Raw genomic sequence first — 24,757 nt, forward strand, 5'->3', positions numbered from 1 at the left:
ATCTGACTGCAATGTGGAAGGAGTGTGGTGTGAACTACAAGTTCACCACACCCTACCACCCACAATGCAATGGGCTTGTTGAGAGCTTCAACAGGACCCTGAAAGGGATGATTCATGGACTACCTGAAACTCTTAGGAGAAGATGGGATGTCCTGATCCCCTGCCTCTTGTTTGCTTACAGAGAGGTCCCACAGAAGGGGGTTGGCTACAGCCCTTTTGAGCTTCTGTATGGGCATCCTGTAAGAGGACCCCTGTGTTTGGTGAAGGAAGGATGGGAGAGACCTCTCAAAAAGCCTGCAACCAACATAGTGGACTATGTACTTGGTCTCCGCTCCAGGATGGCCGAGTACATGGAAAAGGCATCTAAAAACCTTGAGGCCAGCCAGGAACTTCAAAAAGCTTGGCATGACCAAAAGGCTGTTCTGACTGTGTACCAGCCAGGACAGAAGGTGTGGGTGCTGGAGCCAGTGGCCCCAGCAGCTCTGAAAGACAAATGGTCTGGGCCCCACACCATCATTGAGCAAAAGGGAGAGGTTACCTACTTGGTGGACCTTGGAACTCCCAGGAGCCCTCTCAGAGTGCTCCATGTTAACAGGCTCAAGGCATATGTTGACAGGAAGGACATGAGCTTGCTCATGGCCACAGATGAGGGATAGGAGGAAGAGAGTGACCCTCTCCCAGACCTGCTCACTCAGAAACCTGATGATGGATCAGTTGATGGTGTTGTCTTTTGTGGCAGCCTCACTGAACATCAGCAACAGGATTGCAGGCAAGTTCTGCAATCCTACAGACATATGTTCTCTCTGACACCCAGCCAAACTGATTGGTGTACCCATGATGTTGACACTGGAGACAGTCTGCCTGTCAAGAGTAAAATCTACAGACAGCCTGATCATGTTAGAGACTGCATCAAAACTGAAGTGCAGAAAATGTTGGAGCTGGGAGTCATTGAGCCCTCAGATAGCCCTTGGGCTAGCCCAGTAGTTCTAGTGCCAAAGCCTCACACCCAGGGTGGTAAGAAAGAGATGAGGTTTTGCGTAGACTACAGAGGCCTCAATGCAGTCACTAAGACTGATGCCCACCCAATACCAAGAGCAGATGAACTTATAGATAAATTGGCTTCTGCCAACTTCTTAAGTACATTTGATTTGACAGCTGGGTATTGGCAAATCAGGTTAGCTGAGGAGGCCAAACCCAAGACAGCATTTTCTACCCTGCCCTGGAGGGCATTATCAATTTGTGGTAATGCCCTTTGGACTGAAAAATGCACCTGCCACCTTCCAAAGGTTGGTGAATCAAGTCCTCACTGGGCTGGATGACTTCTGTGCAGCATATCTAGACGATATTGCTGTCTTTAGCTCCACCTGGGAGGATCACCTGGTCCACCTGAGGAAAGTGTTAGAGGCCCTGCAAAAGGCAGGCCTCACTATCAAGGCCACAAAGTGCCAGATAGGGCAGACACAGGTTGTATACCTGGGCCACCTTGTAGGTGGAGGCTAGGTTCAGCCACTGGAGAGTAAGATACAGGTCATCAAGGACTGGACTCCTCCAATCACCCAGACTCAGGTTCGAGCTTTCTTGGGCCTGACTGGGTACTATAGGAAGTTTGTCAGAAATTATGGGTCCATAGTGACCCCTCTTAATGACCTGACAAGCAAAAAGATGCCAAAGAAAGTTCAGTGGACAGCAAGCTGTCAGAAAGCATTCAATGACCTAAAGCAGGCCATGTGCACAGCACCTATCCTAAAGAGTCCAGATTACTCCAAGCCATTCATTGTCCAAACAGATGCTTCTGAGTTGGGTGTGGGGGCTGTTCTGTCTCAACTGAATTTTGATGGTAATGATCAGCCTATTGCTTTCATTAGTAGGAGGTTGACACCCAGAGAGAAAAATTGGTCAGCTATTGAGAGGGAGGCCTTTGCTGTGGTCTGGGCCCTGAAGAAGCTGAGGGCCTACTTGTTTGGCACTCACTTCACCATTCAGACAGACCATAAGCCCCTCTTGTGGCTAAATCAGATGAAGGGTGAAAACCACAAACTGCTTAGGTGGTCCATTTCCCTACAGGGGATGGATTTTACAGTGGAGCATAGACCTGGTACTGATCACAGCAATGCTGATGGGCTCTCCAGGTATTTCCACTTAGAGCAAGAAGACTCACCTGGTCAAGGTTAGTTTATTGTCCCAAAGTTTAGGGGGGGGTCATGTAGGAGAGTAGGGTCTGCAATCCTATGATCACCCAGATTTTTGCTTTTTGCTGCACTGGTTTACGACTTTCCCTGGCTGTGGGCCTGCTAATCAGACCCACAGCCTAGCTGTTCTCTCTATCCAAATTGTACTCAGGTACTGAATTGGCACTGGGCCCTCTCCAAGTCCCTGTACCCAGGGCTGAGGTGTACCCAGAAGTCTCCCAGGGGCTGAAGCATGTATTATGCCACCCCTGGGCTGACTAACTAAACTGACACAACTGGCTGCTTGACAGCTGGGGCAAGGTGGTGTTATCACCCTTTGCTTTAGATATAGTATACCTATATCTAACCCTAAAATGGACACACAGATCTCCTATCAGTCACTCCTATAGCAGGCCTTAACAATCCTGAAGGCAGAGTGCTTGGAATCGTGTGAGATGGTGCTCTGGCATGAGCTGAGCCTGTCTGCGGCTTTCGGGATCCATCCCTTAGCCGTTTCCATGATATCGCATACCATATACTCTTAAGTGCATTATAATCCTCGCGGTTATATGCCAACTCTGGTATCGCTTTATCAAAACATGTCGAGTAAGGTGTCATACGAATTGGAATGCTGTTAGTATTCCAATTCGTATGACACCTTACTCGACATGTTTTGATAAAGCGATACCAGAGTTGGCATATAACCGCGAGGATTATAATGCACTTAAGAGTATATGGTATGCGATATCATGGAAACGGCTAAGGGATGGATCCCGAAAGCCGCAGACAGGCTCAGCTCATGCCAGAGCACCATCTCACACGATTCCAAGCACTCTGCCTTCAGGATTGTTAAGGCCTGCTATAGGAGTGACTGATAGGAGATCTGTGTGTCCATTTTAGGGTTAGATATAGGTATACTATATCTAAAGCAAAGGGTGATAACACCACCTTGCCCCAGCTGTCAAGCAGCCAGTTGTGTCAGTTTAGTTAGTCAGCCCAGGGGTGGCATAATACATGCTTCAGCCCCTGGGAGACTTCTGGGTACACCTCAGCCCTGGGTACAGGGACTTGGAGAGGGCCCAGTGCCAATTCAGTACCTGAGTACAATTTGGATAGAGAGAACAGCTAGGCTGTGGGTCTGATTAGCAGGCCCACAGCCAGGGAAAGTCGTAAACCAGTGCAGCAAAAAGCAAAAATCTGGGTGATCATAGGATTGCAGACCCTACTCTCCTACACAAATTCTAAGACTTCAGGAGCCAGATCGCTAGGTTCAGTTGATTGGGATCTGGGTGCCTGATTTCTCCATGGTTCTGAGTTAGAAAATGTGGCGACAGACGCAGTCTTTGATGTGGAACCACGGAGAGTTCTAGGAATGTTGTGTACCATGGTTGTCTCGCCCATGTTGGAGCAACCAGGATCATTGTCAGTGACTGCTGACGTAGTTTGCGGCCACTAGCGGAATCAGTGGGGCTGGTGGAAAAGCGTTCGCAAATCTGCCTGACCAGTTCATCCATATCGCATTGCCCTGTGACAACGGATGTGGAAACCTGGCGGCAAAGTACTGGCATTTTGAGTTTTCGCTTGTGGCAAACAGATCTATCTCTGGATGCCCCCATTTTTGAAAGAATGGTTGGAGAGCTTGAGGGTGAATCTCCCATTCGTGTATCTGTTGACTGTGTCTGCTTAGCAGATCCGCTATTTGATTGTCTTTCCCTGGCAGTTGTTCTGCTAGGAGAGAAATGTTCTTTGGATTTGCCCACCTCCATATGCTCTGCGCTAGGTGAGAGAGCTGTAGAGAGTGAGTCCCTCCCTTTTTCCTGATGTAATACATGGCTGTCATGTTTTCCGTCCGGATCATCACAGCTTTGTTGTGTACGTATTTCTGGAATGCTTTCAGTGCCAGAAATACTGCTAGCAACTCTAAGTGGTTGATATGCAGTGTATTTTGCTTGACTGTCCAGAGTCCTTGGACTGTGTATTGATGTAGGTGGGCTCCCCAACCTGTCAGTGATGCGTCCGCTGTTAGGACTACTTGTGGAACCGGCTCTTGGAACAGTCGCCCCTTGGAAAAGTTTTGTGGGTTCCACCACTGCAGAGAGTTGTAAGCGCGACTGCCTACCAACATTAGGTCTTTTAGTTGTCCTTGATCTTGGTTCCACTGCCGTGCTAGGCATTCTTGTAATGGACGCATTTGAAGTCTGGCATGAGGGACAATGAATATGCAGGAGGCCATTATGCCTATGAGTTGCATGAACACTCGAGCTGGTAAGGAGTGTTGTGACTGAAACTTCTGAATTCGAGTCTGCATGTTGACTATCCTGACTGGATTTGGATATGCCTTGTTTTATCTATGGTAGCTTCCAGATATTGTTGTATGTGGGAGGGCTGTAGATGAGATTTTGGGTAATTTATGGAAAAACCCAGACTGTGCAGCAGCTGGAGTGTTTGAGACGTATGGCTTGCACATTGGGCGTACGATTTGGCTTTTATGAGCCAATCGTCGAGGTATGGAAACATGTGGATGTGTTGCCTCCTGAGGTGTGCTGCCACTACGGCTACTAGTACTAAGAGGAAGGGGTCCCAGTGTGAGTCACAAGGAATAAACACAAATCAAAAATATAATTCACCAAACAATTAATGTATCCACACTGTTTTAATTCACAACGGGATACGGTGTATTTCAATACACAGACAATTTATGAAATTTGCGGCGGTTGCAAGGTGCCCAGGAAAGGAGGAAAAGGGGGGTGAAGTGATGGTCAAGTGAAATGGTGGGGATAGAGGGATTAGGTGACAATCAAATCGGACGATTTACAGTAGTGTATTGACAAATTAAATACACAAAAAGACCAATGGTTCAAGCATGTAGATAAAATGACATCCTCCATATAATACAATTAATGTAACAAATGATGGCGTGGAGTTGACATAGAAAGGTGGTTGTCGACGTTTCGACCCTCTAAAATGCAGGGATTAGTTGTGCCCTTGCTGTGGGGTCTTCTTCAGGACCAGGAAGGGAGCGGGACAAGCAACCGATTGCCTTGGTGCGTTGACTGAAGCAAGCAGTCGGTAGACCGATCACACCGCCATGATTGCGGGCGGGGCCACCTTTATCATACAGACGTGGTAACTCCGAGATTTCAGTAGAGAGTCGGTAGAACGATTTCACCGTCACAGTTGCGGTTTGTGGGCGAAGCCGCTTTTATCGTGCAGAAACGGTAACTCCAAAATTTCACCGTCAAAGTTGCGGTCTGTGGGCAAAGCCGCTTTTGTCGTGCAGGGACGGTAACTCCGAAATTTAACAGCCGAATCAATCGGGCTGGAACCGCCTCGCACCTCGCCACTACGGCTAGACATTTTGTAAACACTCTTGGGGCTGTAGTTACTCCAAAAGGGAGAACTTTAAACTGATAGTGTTGACCTTCTATTGTGAACATGAGATATTTCCTGTGAGCTGGATGAATAGATATGTGGAAGTATGCATCTTTGAGGTCTAATATGGCGAGGAAGTCGCCGTGCTGAAGTAACAGTTGTAGAGTAATCATATGGAAGTGCTCGGACAGTATGTATTGGTTCAGAGGTCTGAGGTCTAATATGGGTCTGAGCGACCCATCCTTTTTGGGAATTAGGAAGTATAGAGAGTATACTCCTGTTCCTTGGTGTTGAAAATGGACTGGCTCCATGGTGCCCTTTTGTAGCATGGATGGGACCTCTTGTTGTAACAGTGTTATGTGTTCTTTGGACATAGGACGGTGTTTGGGTGGTATGTTGGGTGGAGTAGAAGTGAGTTCCAGGCAATAACCATACTGGATAATTTGTCTCACCCACCTGTCTGTGGTAATTGCGTTCCAGACAGGTAGGAATTGGTTAATTCTGCCTCCGACTGGTTTTAGATGGTCTGGAGGGAGTGTGATGAAGTCACTGTTTGGTGGCAGTGGAGGCTCGGGTGTTATTGCCTCCACGTCCTCTGCCTTTGTTATTGTTGCCCCTATAACCGCCTCTATTGGAGCCTAAGTTAAAAGTGCTCTGGGTATTAGATTTGAAGGTAGAGGAGCTTTGTGATGTGTTGCCTCTTCCTGCGCCTCTATATGAGGAGCGACGAAAAGAACCTCGATGTTGTTGGAACTGAAGTGCCCCCATTGTTTTTGCAGTTTCAGTGTCTTTCTTCATTTTATCTAATGGTGTCTACTGCGGGGCCAAACAGGAAACCTTGGTTTACTGGTTGGTTGAAGATGGTGGATTGCACCTCATTCTTAAAACCAGATATGCGTAGCCACGCGTGTCTGCGCAGTAGAACGCTGGTATTGATAGACCTGGCCGATGTATCGGCTGCGTCTAGCGCACATTTGATGGAGGCATTGGTAATGAACTTGCCTTCCTGAATGAGGTCGTTAGCCTGCGCCCTAAAAGGTTCTGGTAGGTGTTGCATGAGACTTTCGAGCTGGTCGTAGTGTGCTCTGTCGTATCTCGCTAGAAGAGCTTGTGTATTCGCACGTCTCCATGAATTTGCGGCTTGTGAAGCGACCCTTTTCCCTGAGGCTTCTAGTATTTTAGATTCTTTATCAGGAGGGGGAGCATCTCCTGTTGTCTGTGAGTTTGCCCTTTTACGAGCATTTGCAACTACTAATGAATCTAAAGGCAATTGTTGTTTTATATAAGTAGGGTCTGCTGGGGCTGCCTTATATTTTTTCTCAATCCTCGGATTGAGCACCCGCGCCCTAGCAGGATCTTTAAATATGTCTGGTGCGTGCTTTAGGACCCCTTTTAGCATAGGAAGTGTTTTGACATTTTTTTCAGAAGTGGGGAAAGTGTCAAATAAAAAGTCCTTCTCTATAGGGTCAGTGTGCATGTCAACATTGTGATATTTTGCTGCCCTGTCTATAAGCTGATTAAACATGATAGTGTTGTCTGTAGGTGACGGTTTTGTAGGGTATGGGGAAGTGTCTGGGATGGGTTGCGCTTCGTCAGGATCATTTTGGTCATCCCATGTATCATCTTGTGGATCAGGATCTCCTGGTTCATCATAAGTGCACTGAGGATCTTCCCCCATGTCCTCTCCCTCATTGTAATCAGAATGTGTGGGAGAGTAAGGTACAAAAGGCATATCAGGAAAGAAAGGAGGAGGAGTAAAAGGTTTTGAGGGAGATGTCCCAAAGTCTTTTTTCTTAGTAGGAACAGGAGAAGGAGTGTCTTGTGATAAGGGCCTCTTCTTTCGGTGGTCTATATATAATTTTGGCTGCTCTTCAGTCACCGGATCTGGATGGAAGAGTTAGTGAGTGGCTTTGGCGTCGAAGGCTTCGGTTTATTGACTTGTTTTGGAGTCTTTGGCTCGAGGGCCTTTGGTGTTGGAGCTCGGCTCAACTGCCGATTTCGGGTTTTTGGGCTGAGTGGAGTGGGGGGCTGAGTACTCACAGTTTGCCCCGGTGTGATCTGGTCATCGGAGTCCGATTGGTCCTCAACGGTGACGATCTCTAGATTGGAGTCGGCGGCTTTGGGGAGATCTTGTTCGTCCTCGAAGATTTTCTCCAGTTCCAGTGCCGACTTCTGCATCTCTTGCCTGGCAGCCCGTCGATTCCTGATGGTTTTCTTGGATCGGAATTGGGCACACGCTGGGCAATTTTCCTCTTTGTGTTTAGGTGACAAACACTTGTTGCATACTGTGTGCGTGTCAGTATGCGGGAATTTGGAGTGGCATTGTGGGCACCTTTTAAATGAACTCCTTTCCATCGACGAAAGTCGCACGTGGCGTCGATAAGGCCCTACGGCCCGCGTCGACGACCGGATCAAGATAAAAAGTTTAATGGAGTCGAGGGGTACCGAGTCTCTGAAGTCGTGTGGCCTGTCTTGACCAGTGCCATTGGGAGTTATATAAAAGTGTAATCCATCGAATAAACCGGACGCCTATACCATAGCCCATGAGCACCGCTTGCTGATATCCCCACCCCAGGGTGTCAAATGCCTTTTACAAATCTAAAGAGGCGATCCAGGCCGGGTCGCCCCCCGTCATGTGTCCCCACTCCAATAGCAGAAAGAGCATGCGCAGATTAAGCCAGGTATGAATCCATTTTGGTCAGGGTATACTAAAAGTTGGGTTACTGCCAATAATCTACTGGCCAGCACCCTGCCAAGTACTTTGTAACGCATGATCAAGAGTGAAAATGGCCAATATGAACCTACCTGTAACGGATCCCTGGGAAGTACCACTAATACAGCCTCAGAAGTGAGGGGCAATATACTCTTTTCCAGCGCCTTGAGACATCACGGTGATTTGTGCGCTATATAAGAACGTTTGACATTTGACATAAGCGTCCATGTACAAGGTGTAAGCGAGGAGTCAGTTGTGTGAGGAATGTCACGTAAACATCTATGGGCCTCCCGCTGACCCCCGGGGTGTTTCCTCTCACCATCTGTTGAATGGCTTCTGCCATTTCAGTTTTTGTAACAGAGCATTCAAGTGCTGCGTGATGTGCCCGCGGGACTAGAGGAAGGGCTATTTGCTCTAGAAAAAGTTGCATCTCTGTTGGGTCTGGAAACGGAGGGGCTTTATAAAGGGAAGTGTATAATAGACAGAAAGCCAATTTAATCTCATCTTGTGTGTTAACTAAAAGACCCTCCGTTTTATAAATGGCAGTGAAGGGTGTACTAGGTGAATCAGACTTAAGAAGCAATGCTAACAGCCTGCCCGGCTTTTCTCCCTACACATGCTTACTGGCAAGATATTCTTTATAGTCGACGGCACAAAACCGGTCGAGAGTTGTTTTATGGAACAATCTAGCTTGGGACAATTTAGTCGCGTCCACTGCCAGATCGCTTCAGAGCTAGTTTGCGGTCGTCCCCTGCCACAGTACCGGACTGGCCTTCGCACAGGATCCGGCCGATGTGTCTGGATCTTCGTAGGCCTCATAGTACAGGAGCACAGGACATCCCAGGCAGGGCCGGAGTAGGCTCCACACCCCACTCTCTGCCCAGAAGGGCCTTGCAGTCCTCTAGGGCAGAGAAATCAGTGTAGGAGGTGCCTCCAGGCTCGCACTCCGTCTTCATTACAGGGGGCAGCCTCAGCATTTCCGGTTGCACCAGGCGAGGTTCGTTCCTCCACCGCACAGGGCTCCTGGGGTCTATCCACCCCGTGATGTGTGCTCGCTCTCCTGCCATTCACTGGGGCTATCTCCGAGGGTAGTAGCACCGGCGCGGCAGGGAGGGGCAGTGGCGCCCATCCCCACCCAGTACCGGGCAGACATGGTACCCTCTATGGATGGCTGCCCAGGCCAGACCAGGCCGCGATGGCGAAGGGAGCCTGACGTCTTCAGTCCGGATACTGCAGGGCCACGTCCTCGAGTCTCGGCCCCACCAAACACGAGCCGGGGGACCACACCTTTATTACAAGGGGGTTTTCAGCACCATCGATGCAGTGTGGGACAGGAATTATAGCAGCATTTTTGTGGGCCTTGCGGAGCTTCTTAGTGTGAGTCTGCCTTGGTTGACATCTTGTCCACGTCCCCCAAATACCCCTTTAGCACTTGACTTTCAGTGGTAGCTCTGGACGACCACTCAAAGGCTCCCTAAAAGGGAGGTGGGAGGAGTGTAGATACAGGGAAATGAGGACCTAACTTATAACTCCAAGTGCACGCAGTACGAACAATACATCACAGCCAAATACTTAACTGCTGTTCAAAAAAGTATTTTATTTTCTAACTCTACACATACAAAAGAAAAAGGACATTTATGAGCAATAACACAATTCCTTTGAGATTAGGACACTAATCATTGTCAAGCAAATCCCTGTCTCACTCTCCTTTTTATAACGTGGTTGAGAGTTATGCCCCATTCACTGATGGCCGCATCCAGGGAATGCTTACTAGTCAGCCGCGCTCAAGTGTTCACTTTGACTCCTTAGGATTTAATCAAAAGTGTCAATGGTGCCACAGCACAGTTAGCAGCGAGTACCCCGGAGCCCCAAGACCCAGTTGCACAAGTTACTACTTGTGTAACGATATATCTGTAAGAGACACCAGCCACCGTCGTTGCCATCGCCCTGCCCAGTGAGTCCGTGGTATCCAGCCCACACCGGATGGAATATCGCGCTGCATCTCGACCCTCCGCAAGGGCTTGGGCGAGTTTTGACCGGACATTGTGGCAGCACGTCCGCGTCCGTGTCCCACAGGGTGTGGGTGTAGCGGCCCAAGAGGCATGCGGTATTGACAGACCGCAGTCCCAAACTCAGGGACGAGAACAGTTTCTTTCCTAATTGGTCATACCTCTTGGATTCCCGATCGGGCGGAGCCGCCAGGAATGCGGTCTGGGAAGTGGAGGCCTGGATGACCAGGCTCTCGGGGGTGGGATGAGTGGACAAAAAGCAAGGGTCACCCGGGGCCGGGCGGTAGCGTCTGGCCACGTTCCTATCCACAGGCGGACCTGTGGCGGGCTTGGACCAAATGCCCACAAGAACGTCACACAAGGCCTCAATAAACGGCAGCAGAGGCTCAGTGGAGCTTGTCTGCTGTTTAAGGACCTCAGTGAGGAGGTTAGTCCTCACGGCCGCGACGGGGAGCTCAAGGTGTAAGGCCTTAGCCGCCCGCGTCAACACTACACTGTAAGCAGCCCCCTCCTCCGTAGCCACGGTGGGAGGGGAGACAAATCCAGTGTCTGGCGAAGTGTCAAGTCCACTGGCCTCCCCAAGCTCATATGTCCAGTCCTGTTGAGACTGGCATTCTTGTGCCAGAGGATCCACAGACCCCTCCCAATCACCCTCGTCACCCATCTCCTGAAGATCAGGGTCAACAGACGGGGCCGGTTCATGGAAATAGAAATCTCCAAAGGTTGTCGCGAGCGGCGTCCAGCGGCGCCGCTCCGGCGCCGGAACCGGACCGAGGGAAGGATCGGGGACGGCATCCATAGTGGGCGCCGGGGGCGACACCCGCAGGGCCGGCGCTGGTGAGGTTGTGAGGTCGACCGGCGACGACCCGGATCCGGAAGTGGATCCAGTGAGGGCCTGCGGCGCCGGGACCGAAGTCGCCGGTGGTGCCGGAGCCGAAGCACCCGGCGGCATCAGAGCCGAAGCACCCGACCCGCTAGGCCCTCCAGCCGGGGCCGTTGGGCCCAGAGGCGCCACGGAAGCCGGCTGAGGAGGGAGGGACCTTATGGCCATGATGTACCGCTCGACCTCCTCTGGCGTCGCATCATGCCCAGGGACCCGAAGGTGTGGGGCAGGCGGCGACGTCCGCGACTCCGTCGTAGCCGCATGGGTGGTGTCACCGGAACCCCCGGCCACATCGCTCGAGCGTCGGGGAGGGTCGGAGGAACGATGATGTCTCTCCGACCTCTCATGCCTCTTACCTGAGAACTTGGATCCTGACGACCGATGTCCACTCCCGGAGCTGCGAGAACTCCGACCCCGCGAACGGTCCCTCGACCTCTTGTGGGACCGGGACCTGGAGCGGCGCGGGGCCGACTGCCAGAGCTCAAGTCGCTTGTGGGACCGCTCCCGCCTAGCTTTAGTTGTCAGGGCCCGGCAGTCGGAGCAGGTGCGGTCGTCCTGGTCGAGGCCTAAACACTTGAGGCACCGGCGATGGGGGTCGGTAACCGACATCAGTCGGTCGCACTTCGAACAGGGTTTAAACCCGGGCATCCCTACCGGCACCGTCGGAGTAGAGAAATGATCAAAAGATCAAAAAAGTTTAGTCAAAAAATGACTAAGGGGTAGAGCTTCTCAGGATCTGCGCTAGCTGGCGCGGAAAAAAGAAGAACCGACGTCAGCGCGCATGGGTGGCGTCTAAGTACACGGACGACGTCATTCCGGCGCTAACGATGCCGACGACGGACGCGGACGACACCTGCCGGCGCGCAGGGGTATTGCTACTCAAAATTTTCCAGATCCAGTCTGACGCCTGGGGATATTCTAAGGTAAGAAATCTATCACTAACGTGTCTCTTTCAGATACAGTCTTACCAGCCCTGACGGTATGGAAGCGTTCAGGGGTGCAACGAGTGCCCTCTCTGCGGGTGCGTCTAAATCCTGATCGGCGAAGTCGGGCTGCTAGGGTACACAGGGCTCCTCCTCTCGCTCCTTGGAGCAGCACTGCTAGTTCGTTCCAGAGATTGGAGCTGCTGCCGCTCAGCTAACCTGAAGTCAGTCCCCTCACTTTAGGGAGTTTGGGTGGGGGCATTTGCTTCTGAGGCTCCCGATTGGAGCCCAGCGAGGGTGCAATATCTCTGGCAGCGTCCTTGTGATCTTCAGGTGATCAGTCAGGTGCAGGTCTCAGTGTGCAGGCTTGACCCACCAGTCACAGCCCCAATTTGTCCATCTGGGAAATGACCGGAACTCTTGCCCACAGTAGTGCCGGAAGCCCCTCCTTTCATACGGGGTTGCTGCGGTACTTCCAGTCTTGCACAGACTCTTTCAGTACAATCCCTTTTACCACAGCAGCTCCTCCTGGCATACGGGTTATGGACATGTCTCAATGCTACTGGCCCAATAAGTTAAACGGCGGCCCCCTCTGCCATAGGGGGTCACCGCAACGAGGCGGTGAGGGCCTATTACTTCCCACACAGCACTCCTTTCATGGCTCAGATCACAGCATTCCACTTCTGGCATACAGGGTTCACCTGACCGTTCCTGCACACAGGCAATAACCTGATCGGTGCGCAGCTGTTCACCTAACACATCGTTCAGAGAGTCATCTCTGTTGGCTACCCTCTGGAACTCGGTCCCTCCAACGCTCTCCTCTTAATCACAGGATGCACCAGTCTTGGCCAGCATGCAGGCGCTGGTACTCCAGGCTCCAGGGCAAGCGGTTTTGATTTTCATTGGTGATGTCCCCTCACCCAGCAGGGGGCCGGAGTACTGGTCAAAAGCATAAGTCTTGAACAGTTTCCCCTTCTAACGCAGCCCATCTGGCTGCTTGGCAGATTAAAAATGTTAGGGTCTCACCCTCCCTTTGTATTAATGCTTTTCCAGACATCAGCTGTGATTTAGGGTCTGAGTCTTTGACATTTTATGGTGGGGTTCCGCTTCTTTTGAAGTGTACATGTTTCCTTTTCTTCCTTCCTCTTGAAAGGGTGTCTGTTCAGCAGGCAAGACTCCAAACTTGACTTAACCACAACACAGTTCATGGGAGTGACCGATACTCATACCTGGATGTAAGTCACAGTGATATTTGCAACAAAAGGTTAACCCTGGGCTCCCAGGCCTAGTCTTTATGATTCCCCTATCAGCCCCATCTCCTTTTCTGAGATATGGCCAGTTCCCTTCCTTGTGACCTACAACTGAATCAAAGAGAAGCATTTTTGTAGTGTAAAGGGAAAGTCGCTTCCTCCAGTGTGTGTGCCACCAAGCTCATAGGAAAGCAGCAATATACAAATCTTTCTGCAGGGGATTCCTCTACTCATTCTGCCTTCAAAACTGGAACCCAGTACAAATATAGAACTCTATTACTGGGCGGCACATCTAAAGCAGATTAATTTTTGGTTACATGCCTCGCAAACTGAACCTACATACCTTGCCGACAGACACTCTTTGGAAGACAGGGGTCTGCTGGGTAATCTATACAGCCCCCGTCCACCCTCAGACCTGATAGGCCCAACGCAGCACTCCGTGCAGCTCTGGTACCGGGCTAACAGGTGACTTAAATGCTTAAGAACCATCACCCAAATGACACCACTGTGGGACCTCAAGCAGACTTGGCCTCCTCCGAAATAGCAAGGGTTTCCAGGCCTGGGATAACATTGGTATCTCAGTGGTAGGAGATTTATGGGAGAAGGATAGGGTGGTAGACTTCGCCCATCTGCAAACACAATATGAGATGTCACAGACAGAGATATTTAGACACTTACAAGTTAAACATTCGCTACAATCGGCTATACCAGCTGGCACTATCCTTGAGGAATCCACTCCTCTCGAAGATAGGCTCTTGACCGAACACATGCAGGAAAGGGCCACCTCCCTCACATACAGGAAGCTTGTTAATAACCTCCCTGACGTTACAGCCACACTGAAACGACACTGGTCTGAAGAAGTGGACCCACTTGATGACTCTGAATGGCAGGAGGCCCTTGCCTCTCCCCGGGAGGCGGCGATCCCCTCCAGATTAAAGCTGGTCCAACTGAAAATATTACACCGTACATACTACACCAGACCACTCCTACACAAGATAGGAAGAGCTGTGCATAAATTCTGCCTACGGGGTTGTGGGGAAGAAGGGACATTTTTCCACACCATCTGGGAATGTAGGTCCATATCGATGTACTGGACAGCAGTGATGCGCACGATTTCTCAAACAATAGGCATCTCTCTGCTGCCGGAGCCTCGGCGATGCTTATTGAAAGTGTGGGAACCAAATGACTTAAACCACCGGCAGCAGGACTGGGTGATGTTGGGCATGCTGATGGCAAAACGTAATACCGCCAGGCTGTGGGGTTCTACAGTACCACCGACACTGCATAATTGGTGTAAAGACGGGGCGATGGTAGCGGAGAAGGCTGTATATATCCACCGTGGTTGCCCAAGTAAGTGGGGTAAGATAAGGGGTGAATGAAACGCATTCAGGGTTAACATCTGCGAACCACCAAACACTACTGGGGATGATGAGGAGCTAGAATGATTGTATTTACTTGGATGAATAGCTGATGCAGCGATGTGCTCACTATGTCATGTTTAATATCTGGGATCTCAGATTGAATGTTACTGCGAAAGGCCCGCCATTATGTTAATATGTCTGGTGTATTTTTCATATGCACATCTGTCCTAATTGCTGTGTTGTTACAAAATAAAAAACAAATTTAAAAAAAATGGAACCCAGGGTCCTACATATAATGTACCATTGAAGGCACACTTGCATTCAGTGTACTTTCCTAGCACACATGCTCTCCAGTACTGTTACTTCCATCCATCGTGCCACTACAGACACACCTGCATTCAGCACGCACATTCAGTCTGTGGGCCCTGCTTAGTAGTTTAGTCTTTCTATATTGCGCCAGAGTGCACTATTTGCAAACACACACTATGTCAGCACACACACACCATGGGCTAACTGCACAATTCACCCTTCATGTATTGCACCTAGCACATGCTTTCACTTCGCATGCACTGCACAGCACTACATCTCTCATCTAATGCATTACTCGCATGCATACATACACCCAGTACATGCACTACCATACATGCACTGCATAGTACTCCTATACCCCTGCACTGTACCCTTCATAGGAACATATACATCCAGCATTGATACTATTCCTGCGCTGCACAGGACTCCACATCTACCTGATGTAAGCCAAGTGTGAGTTAAGCACAAGGCAGCTGAATTTTTTAAGAAGGTGAGTGAGCCTGTAGGCCTCACTCCAGTGACTCAGGGTAAAAGGGAACTACTAATGATCACCACACGGTATGCTGCCACCACTGTGCTCGTGGCACTGAACTCTTGGTGAAGTAGGTAGCCTTTTACCATTACCAGGGTAGTGCTTTGAGCACCCTTCCCAGTCCAACAAGATCGCAATCGGTGAGGCAGGCCTATGTCATGCTGCACATTTATGATCTATGTTTACCTATGACAAAAAAAATCTGCATTAGGGAATTCTAGACAACAGTACAGTTGGGCACCTAAGGCACGGGTTCAGGTCCCCAACCAGGCAGCGGACTTTTCCATCCCAATTAAGAGTGTCTCCTATTACACTACCAAGAAACAAATTAACAAAAGATGTACTTGGCTTTAGACATCAGTCAAATAGTTCATTTCAGCTTCACTGTACTGTCTACGCCATTTTACCTTCTCTGCTGGTCTTTGACATCTGCATTACTCAAACAATAAATATTTGATGAGCAATGTAATCAAATTCAATGGAAGTAAAATGTATAAACAATATGACCAAGTGCATTAGTGGGGCTATCATTCATGTCACATGGAGTATATGAAAACAGATAAATCTTTAAGTTGATACCCAACTATTATTTCCTAATTGAAGTTGCATGACAGGAGTCCAAAACATGTACATCTGTAATATAATCTTGGTGTAAAACTGTGATACCCACCACTGATCTAGATCAAACACCATCAGCATCTGTGTATAATTGATGAACACAAATATAACATATGAGGCTAAGGAAAATGCTACTTACCAGTATGCATCTGTTCTTGGCATGTAGGGTTGCTGACATTCATATCTTAGCATAGATTGCAGAGTCTTCGAAGTATCACGAGATAGGTGACTCCTCCCCTGGACTACAGTGCGCATGGTCATCTTCTCCATCCTCAGATTGTTTTTCGCCATTGTGGCAAAGATGGAGTATAGAAAAGTAAGAGATGACCATGTAGATGTATATTAAGAATGTAACCGTGCAGCTGTGACAGGCACCGGGGAGGAGGGTGGGCGATATGAATGTCAGCAGCCCTACATGCCAAGAACAGATGCATACTAGTAAGTAGCATTTTCCGTTCGAGGCATGTGGGCTGCTGAATTCATTGCTTAGCATAGACTGTATAGCAGTTTCTCCTCTAGCGGTGGTCGCCTTTACAAGCTGCAGTGGTTTGAAAAAGAGTTTTAAGGACAGCCTGGCCTACAGCAGCTTGTTGCTTAGCTTGCACGTCAACACAGTAGTGTTTAGTGAAAGTGTGTATGGTAGACCATGTCCCTTCCTGTATTAGGTCGTTTGCCTTTGCCTTATAAGGTTCTGGTAGGTGTTGTAATAGTGCACTCTGTCGTAACGTGCTAGGAGTGCTTGGGTATTGGCAATTCTCCAGGTATTTGCTGCCTGGGAGGCCACTCTTTTACCTGAGGCTTTTAAGATTTTTGACTCCTTGTCAGGAGGGGGAGCATCACCCGTTGTTTGTGAATTCGCCAGTTTCCTAGCATTAGAGATGGCTAGTGAGTCTAATGGTAGCTGAGACTTAATGTAAAAAGGGTCTGTAGGGGCTGGTTTACATTTTTTCTCAATCCTTGGATTGAGGGCACATGCTCTGGCTGGGTCTTTAAATATGTCTGGCGCGTGCTTTAGTACTCCTTTTAGCATAGGGAGTATATGTACACTCTTCTCTGATGTTGGGAAGGTGTCAAATAGGAAATCTTCCTCTATAGGGTCAGTGTGCATGTGTACGCCATGATACTGAGCTGCCCTGTCCACTAGCTGGTTAAAAACGACAGTGTCCACGCCCCGCAGGACGACCCAGCATTCAAGTCGGACAGGGCACAACTGGGCACCACCAGTTTACTGGCGCCTCTGTATCACAAGGGTACGGCGGCGAAACTCATAGGACCCACCAAACATACCGTGCAGCTTTGGTACAAGGCGCAAACGAAACTACACTGGGAAGGGACCATCACGAAACTCACACCACTGTGGGACACTAAGGCACTGGGACACTTGCGGCGTACTAAGGGTTTCACCCAGTGGGACAACATTGGGATATCAACAGTGGGGGACATGTGGAATAGAGAGGGAGTGGTCCCGTTTGTGTCACTTCAGGAACAGTATGAATTGGGGGACACTGAGCTGTATAGATACATACAAATTAGGCATGCCCTCCAGGCGGCGATCCCACCGACTAAGATACCCCCAGAGTCCTCCCCGCTGGAAGACTGTCTGCTCACAGAATTTATGCAGGAAGGTGCAACTTCCTTAACATATCGTAAGTTGCTTAATAACCTACCTGACCCACTGGGGAAATTGCAGGACAAATGGGTGGAAGACGTCGGAGATTTTGATGACTCCGAATGGAACGCTGCCATTGCATCCCCGCGTGAGGCTGGCATATCAGCTAAGTTCCGCCTGGTACAATTAAAAATCCTACATAGGATATACTATACGAGACCTACTCTACATAAATTGCAGAGGGCAGATCATCCTTATTGTCTTAGGAGCTGTGGAGAGGAAGGCACTTTCATGCACACACTTTGGAGCTGCACGAGCATCGTGAGTTACTGGCAGAGGGTACTCCGCACTATCGCTCAAACACTTAACACCTCACTGACACTGGGCCCACGGGTATGCCTGCTGAACGTGTGGGGACCCACAGATCTAATGTTTTATGGGAGGACTTGGACTACGATAGGCCTCATGACGGCCAAACGAGACATTGCACAAAAATGGGGGGCGGCAGAGCTCCCCACCTTGGCACAATGGAGCAGAAACATGGATATGCTTATGTTAACAGAGAGGGCGGTATACAAACTGAGAGTTAATCCGCGTAAATGGAATAGAGTTTGGCAGCCCTGGAACACATACAGAGGGGACATTTGCGAACCATTGCCGGAGGATGATCTTGATAGCTCTGAGGATGCGGAGGACATTGAGTAGCGGCTAGGGGTTACGGTGGGAGGAATACACGAGGGGTACGGGCTTAGTTTAATACAATGGGGCCTAGTGGTGGTATGGGTAAAAAGCAGGATGTAATACTGTGCGGCTTGCAGATATGATCTCAAACAGGGTAGCGTTGATACCGGTCAGCAAAGTATATATAAAGTGTATTCATACCGAGTCATGTATTGAGTTTCTTAGTTCTACATAAAACACAAAATGCAAGTTAAATTTATGTATATATTGACTCCGTCTCTATTGATCAAACAACCTAATTGACCGTTAAAGCAGCAACGACCTGGGAAGGCGTGAATGTATGTAAGTGGACCTTCCATATGACACCTTGTATGCCGGCCTCAGGGTTGTAGGCACAGATATGTACTGTTGTTGGAGATATCTATATGACCTTGCAATAAAAAAATAAAAATAAAAAAAAAACGAGAGTGTCGTCAGTAGGGGATGGCTTTGTGGGGTATGGAGAGAGATCAGGTATGGGTGTTGGATCATATGGGTCATTAGGGTTATTGTGGTCACTCCATGTGTCATCCTGGTTTCCCTGATCGTCAGGTTGTATAAAGTCATCCTGAGGATCTTCCCCCCATGTCTTCTGTTTCATCACAATCTAAGGATGTAGGAGAATATGGAACGTAAGGCATGTTAGGTGTTAAAGGTCTTGAAGGAGATGTTCCAAAGTCCTTTTTCTTAGGAGGAACAGGAGAAGGGGTTTCAGTGTCCAATCTTCTTTTGTTCTTATTGTAAACTGTTATATGTCCTGTATCAGGGTCTATATACAGTCTGTGTTGTTGTGGGCTCACTGGATCTGGATGGAAAAGTTCTTCCTCAACTGTCCGTGGCTCTGGCGCCGAGGTTTTGGGATCGGTCGCTTGTTTGTCTTTATTCTTTGATTTGTGGAGAGTCTCGGGCTAGAGGACTCTTGGGTGTGGAACTTTCTTCGGCTCGACGGGCTTTACCGCCTCGACTGCTCTTTTTGGCTCGACTGCCTTTTTTGGCTTGACGACTTTCTTCGGTTCGACAGCCTTTTTTCGCGGCTCTGCTGCGTCTTTTGGCTCGAGGACCTTTTTCGGTTCGATGGCCTTTTTCGGTTCGATGGCCTTTTTCGGCTCGACGGCCTTCTTCGGCTCGACCGTAGTCTTGGGCTCGGCGGCCTTCTTCGGCTCGACAGGCTTTGTCGGCTCGATGGCTTTTGTCGGCTCGATGGCAGTTTTCGGATCGACTGCCTTTTTCGGGTCGACTGCCTTCTTCGGGTCGACGCCCTTTTTGGGATCGACGACCTTCTTTCGGTCGACGGTCTTCTTTGCATCGACGACTTTTTGGGGAAATGTCTTGCTTGGTCCCGGGCTACCGGAAGGCTAGGGTGTGGTCTTCGGAGCCAAGCCGGAAGGCGGGGCTTCTGAAGCAGTATGACGTTCTTGGCTAAGGCTTTTAGGCGATGCTTTGACCGGAGACTTGTCTAGAAGTGTAAGCGGAGGAGGGGCTTTGGTACTCACGGTTTGCCCCGGTGTGATCTGGTCATCGGAGTTCGACTGGTTCTCGACGGTGACTATCTCTGGGTTGGAGACCGCCGCTTCTGGGAGTTCATGTTCGTCATCGAAGATGTATTCCGGTTTCGTCAGTTCCGGATAGTTTTCTTCGACCGGAACTGAACACAAGCTGGACAGTTTTCCTCGTTGTGCTGCGGAGATAGGCACCTGTTGCATACTGTATGCTTATCGCTATGTGGAAATTTGGATCCACATTGTGGGCATCTTTTGAACGGGGTCCTTTCCATTGGCAGGAGGCCCACGTGGCATCGAAAAGGCCCAACGGCCCGCTTCGACGACCGGAGAAAGATGGAAAGTGTTGTCGAGTCGAGGGATACCAAGCGGAAACAATACCGACGAAGGTAGAATGTTTTTGGCCATAGAAAGTTGGAAAACTTCGGTTTTGAAGATGGAGTTGTTGAAGTGCATCCGAACCCAATGGCGTAGAAAAACAATCTGAGGATGGAGAAGATGCCCATGCGCACTGTAGTCCAGGGGAGGAGTCACCTATCTCGTGATACTTCGAAGACTCGGCGATCTATGCTAAGATATGAATTCAGCAGCCCACATGCCTCGAACACATTTGTATCCTGAACTACCTGTAAGTGGCACATATTAGTCATTGTTTCAGGACATACCATCTTTATCCAACACGTGCAAGTAAACTGCACCACTGATACCGGATAGCACTACCATCTTCCTGAAAATAGCACTTAAGCGTTATTATTCACATCTTTAAACAACATACAAGAGAATTCCTTTGAAGGCCACTGTAAACAACCAGTAAAAACTCACTGTACTGCACAATTTCTTCACTCCCATGTGCGTATGTACCTGTAAACAGGAGTTCATCATGCGCACAATGAAGTCAAACTGCTGGTGATCCAGGACGGCCCGATTCTGCTGTACATGTAGGTTAAGCTCCTGAGTCAGGCACTGTCTGGCCGCACGTCCCTTCAGAGCCCGTAGTACTGCTGGAAGAAGCTTAAGATTTGGGAGACAAATGAATTAAGTTCAAACTAACAATAAAGAAAATAGACATTTACTTGCACACACAAAACACAGGATCCGTAAAAACTAAGCAAACAACGTACTTACCTTCGGTAACGCATTATCTGGTAGAGACTTTATCTAGCTACAGATTCCTTACTTTTAAATTTCCCAGCCGTCAGGCTGGATCCGGAAACTTTGGCTCGAGCAATACTTCTTGTGCGCGTAGTCGAGTGGCTCCATTCGGATCCGCGTGACGTCGTTGGTAGTTGTTATTGTCGATTAAATCGCCGCAGTCACCTATATAGGCACCACCCGGGCAGACGTCAGTACCTTTCGTTTTTTCAACGCAAGAAGCGCAGAGCCATGAAGTAACTGACTTAATTGTGCGCAATCCTAAGGCCCTGAAAAGGGGAGTATGCCTAGCCGTAACAAAATCAGTCTGCAATCAAGGAGGCATGGGTGGGCCTGTAAGGAATCTGCAGCTAGATAAGTCTCTACCAGATAATGCTTTACCGAAGGTAAGTAACTTGTTCATCTGATCAAGACTTCTAGCAGCAGATTCCTTACATTTGAATTAGATACCCAAGCCATACTCTCCCTGTGGTGGGTGGAGGACAAATTCCTCACCCTAGGAAGTCCTACAGGACCGAATGAGCAAAGTGCCCGTCCCTGTGGACCGGACTGCTTGGCAAATGTGTGCAAAGATGCCCATGTTGCTGCCTGACCTATATCCACGACAGGGACACCCGGAGCCAAGGCCATAGTCACAGCCTTTCCCCTGGTGGAATGGGCCCTTAATCCCCCAGGGGACTGCTTCTTAAACAGGGCATAGCAAATCTTAAAGCAGAGAATGACCCAGTGAGAAATGATCCTTTTCTGCACTGCCCGCCCCTTCTTAGCTCCCACGTAGCCCACAAAGAGTTGGTTGTCCACCTGGAATTCTTTTGTGTGGTCAAGGTAGAAAGACAATGCTCTTTTTGTGTACAGGGAGTGGAGACGGTCCTCTTCCTTAGAGGGATGCGGGGAGCAAACAAGGTGGACAGCATGACAGACTGACCCAGATGGAATGGGGTCACCATGTTCGGCAAGAATAAAGCACAGGTGCGAAGCACCACTTTATCTGGAAAGGACATCATGTAAGGAGGCGTACAAGATAGCGCCTGCAACTCACTCACCCTCCGGGCAGATGTTAGCGCCACCAGAAAGGCTGTCTTGATGGGAAGTAACCGGAGGGGACAGTTGTGTAAAGGCTCGAAGGGAGCACACATAAGAAAAGTAGGGAAAAATTAGGGCCCCACTGCGGCATTACAAAGGGCGTGGGTGGAAACAAGTGAGCCAGCCCCTTCAAAAACCTATTTATAATTGGAGACCTAAAGAGAGAGGGTTGGTCTGGCAGCAGAAAAAAAGTGGATAGAGCAGAAAGATAACCATTGAGAGTACCTAACGCAGAGCCCTGCTGGGCAAGGGTAAGAAGAACAGTAGAAAGAGAAGTAGAAAAAGGGTCAATAGACTTTTCTGCACAGTATAATACAAATGTCTGCCAACAGCAGGTGTATACCGTCTTAGTGGAGGTACATCTAGCCTCCAAAATAACAGTGCATACTTCGAGAGGAAGGTCAAAAGCCATCAACTGCCGCCGCACAATCTCCACACATTAAGACGAAGAGTTGAAAGGTTCGGGTGGAAGACCTGCCCCTGCGACAGAAGATCTTCACGAAGGGGCAGCCTGATCGGAGGATCGATGGTAATTTTCAGAAGCTCTGAATACCAGACTCTCCTTGCCCAGTCCTGAGCCACAAGAATGACTTGGGCCCAGTCGTTCCTGATCTTCAGAACCCCGGGCAGGAGTGGTATGGATGTAAAGGCATACAGCAGGCCTGCGCTCCACTCGCAACGAGAGGCGTAGGTGAGCGATAGCCGCCTTGGAAACTCTAGAGCGCAGTATTGCTGAAACTGAGTGTTTTCTTCGAAGAGGAACCAATCTAACCAAGGATCTCTCCAGCGCTAAAAAAGACCTTACGCCACATCCGAAAGGAGACACCACTAGTGATCCACAAGGCATCGACGGCTGAGTTAGTCCACTCTGGCGTTAGGAGAAACTGCCAGGTGTTGAACCACCAGGGTTATGCCCTGTTGATCCAGCCATGTCCAGAGACGCACGGCCTCTCGACAAAGGGTCCACAACCTCACCCTGCCCTGCTTGAGGTAGTACTACATTGCGGTGGTGTTGTCCGTGAACACCTGCACTAGGATCCCCTTGACAGAGGGAAGAAATTCCTTCGATGCCAATCGAATCGCTCGAAGTTCCAACAAATTGATGTGGAGCCCCGACTCCGCTGGAGACCAGTGTCCCCTGATCTCCACCTTTCACAGATGGCCACCCTATCCCAGAAGTGACACATATGTCATGACTGTGAGATCTGGTTGGGGAAGAGAGAGGGGTCTTCTGTTGACCCAATCGCGGGTTGTCAACCACCACTGCAGATCTCTCGCAGTTCCTTCTGAGATATGGACCCTTTTTTATTTTTTTTTGTACATTTCTTTATTGCCATTTAAGGAACTTACATTCAGCAATATAGACACATCTGATATCTGTATACAATTGTTATAATTTTCTCTAACAAATCGCAAGCACTTGTTACAGAGATATGGACCACTTTGGTGAGATTTCTCCGATGCTGGGCCCACTGGAACTTCAGGTCCCACTGCAAAGACAGCATGTGCCACCTGGCATGTTTTACTAACAAGATGCAGGAGGCCATGAGGCCCAACAGCCTCAGAGTCAGTCTCACCAAAATCCAGGATCGAGGCTGAAACATCGGAATCATAACCAGAATATCTTGGACTCGCTGCTCGGAAGGATATGCCCGAAACTGCACTGTGTCCAGAACAGCCCAGATGAAAGTGAACATCTGAGAAGGAGTCAGGTGTGACTTTGGCATGCTTGTAGAGAACCCCAGCGAATGCAGGAGGTTCACCATAGTCTGAAGGTGGGAGAGATGACAGACAACAGCCTGGGGCAAGGACGCATTCAACAGCCAGTCGTCGAGTTAGGGGAAGACGGGAACCCTTAACCTGTGCAGATGAGCTGCGACCACCGCCGATCACCTTGGTAAACACCCAAGGGGCACAGGTAAGGACGAAGGGGAGCATGGTAAACTGAAAATGCTTGTGGCCTACCTTGAACCGCAGGTAACGCCTGTGGCCCGGCAGGATAGGTTTGCGAAAATCCGAATCATTTCATTTCATTTTTAAAATGTATAAAGCGCAGCTTATACCCGTAGGTGTCTTGGCGCTGAATCCTGCTGGTCCATCGCTTCCATCCAGTCTTCTTGGTCTAGGGCAGACAAGATCTGAGTTAAAGTAAGCATCTTGAACTTCTTCTTGAGGAACAGATTGACTGTCCAAAGATCTAAAATGGGCTGCAACCCTTTGTTCTTTTTTGGAATCAGAAAGTAGCGGGAATAATAGCCACTGCCTACTTCTGAATCTGGGACCCGCTCTATAACTCCCTTGGCCAGGAGAGCTGTAACTTCCTCTTGGAGCAATTTTAAATGATCCTCCACCAGCCGTTCTTGATTTGGCAGAATGGGAGGAGGAAACGAAAGGAAAGGCAGAGGACAGCCCTCCTGAATGATATGAAAGACCCACTTGATCAATGTTATGGACCTTCAGTGGGGGGAGATGATGATTGATTCTCCCACCAACTGGAGTGGTGTGGTCTTGCAGAGTCACACTAGGAGTGCTTGGAGGCTGCAGCTTCTGAGGGCA

General features: G+C 49.3%; 1 protein-coding gene across 2 annotated transcripts in view; it reads right to left on the reverse strand.

The window, feature by feature from the left end:
• SBF1 (SET binding factor 1) overlaps positions 1–24,757 on the reverse strand; it is a 1,592,200-nt gene that overhangs the window by 865,265 nt on the left and 702,178 nt on the right. For both annotated transcript variants that reach the window (XM_078677863.1, XM_078677862.1), the window contains one exon: positions 20,828–20,977. In XM_078677863.1, the coding sequence (XP_078533989.1) occupies positions 20,828–20,977 (150 nt within the window). The remainder of the gene's footprint in view (positions 1–20,827; positions 20,978–24,757) is intronic.

Source organism: Lissotriton helveticus, chromosome 1_1, assembly GCF_964261635.1.
Source record: "Lissotriton helveticus chromosome 1_1, aLisHel1.1, whole genome shotgun sequence".
Lineage (NCBI taxonomy): Eukaryota > Metazoa > Chordata > Amphibia > Caudata > Salamandridae > Lissotriton > Lissotriton helveticus.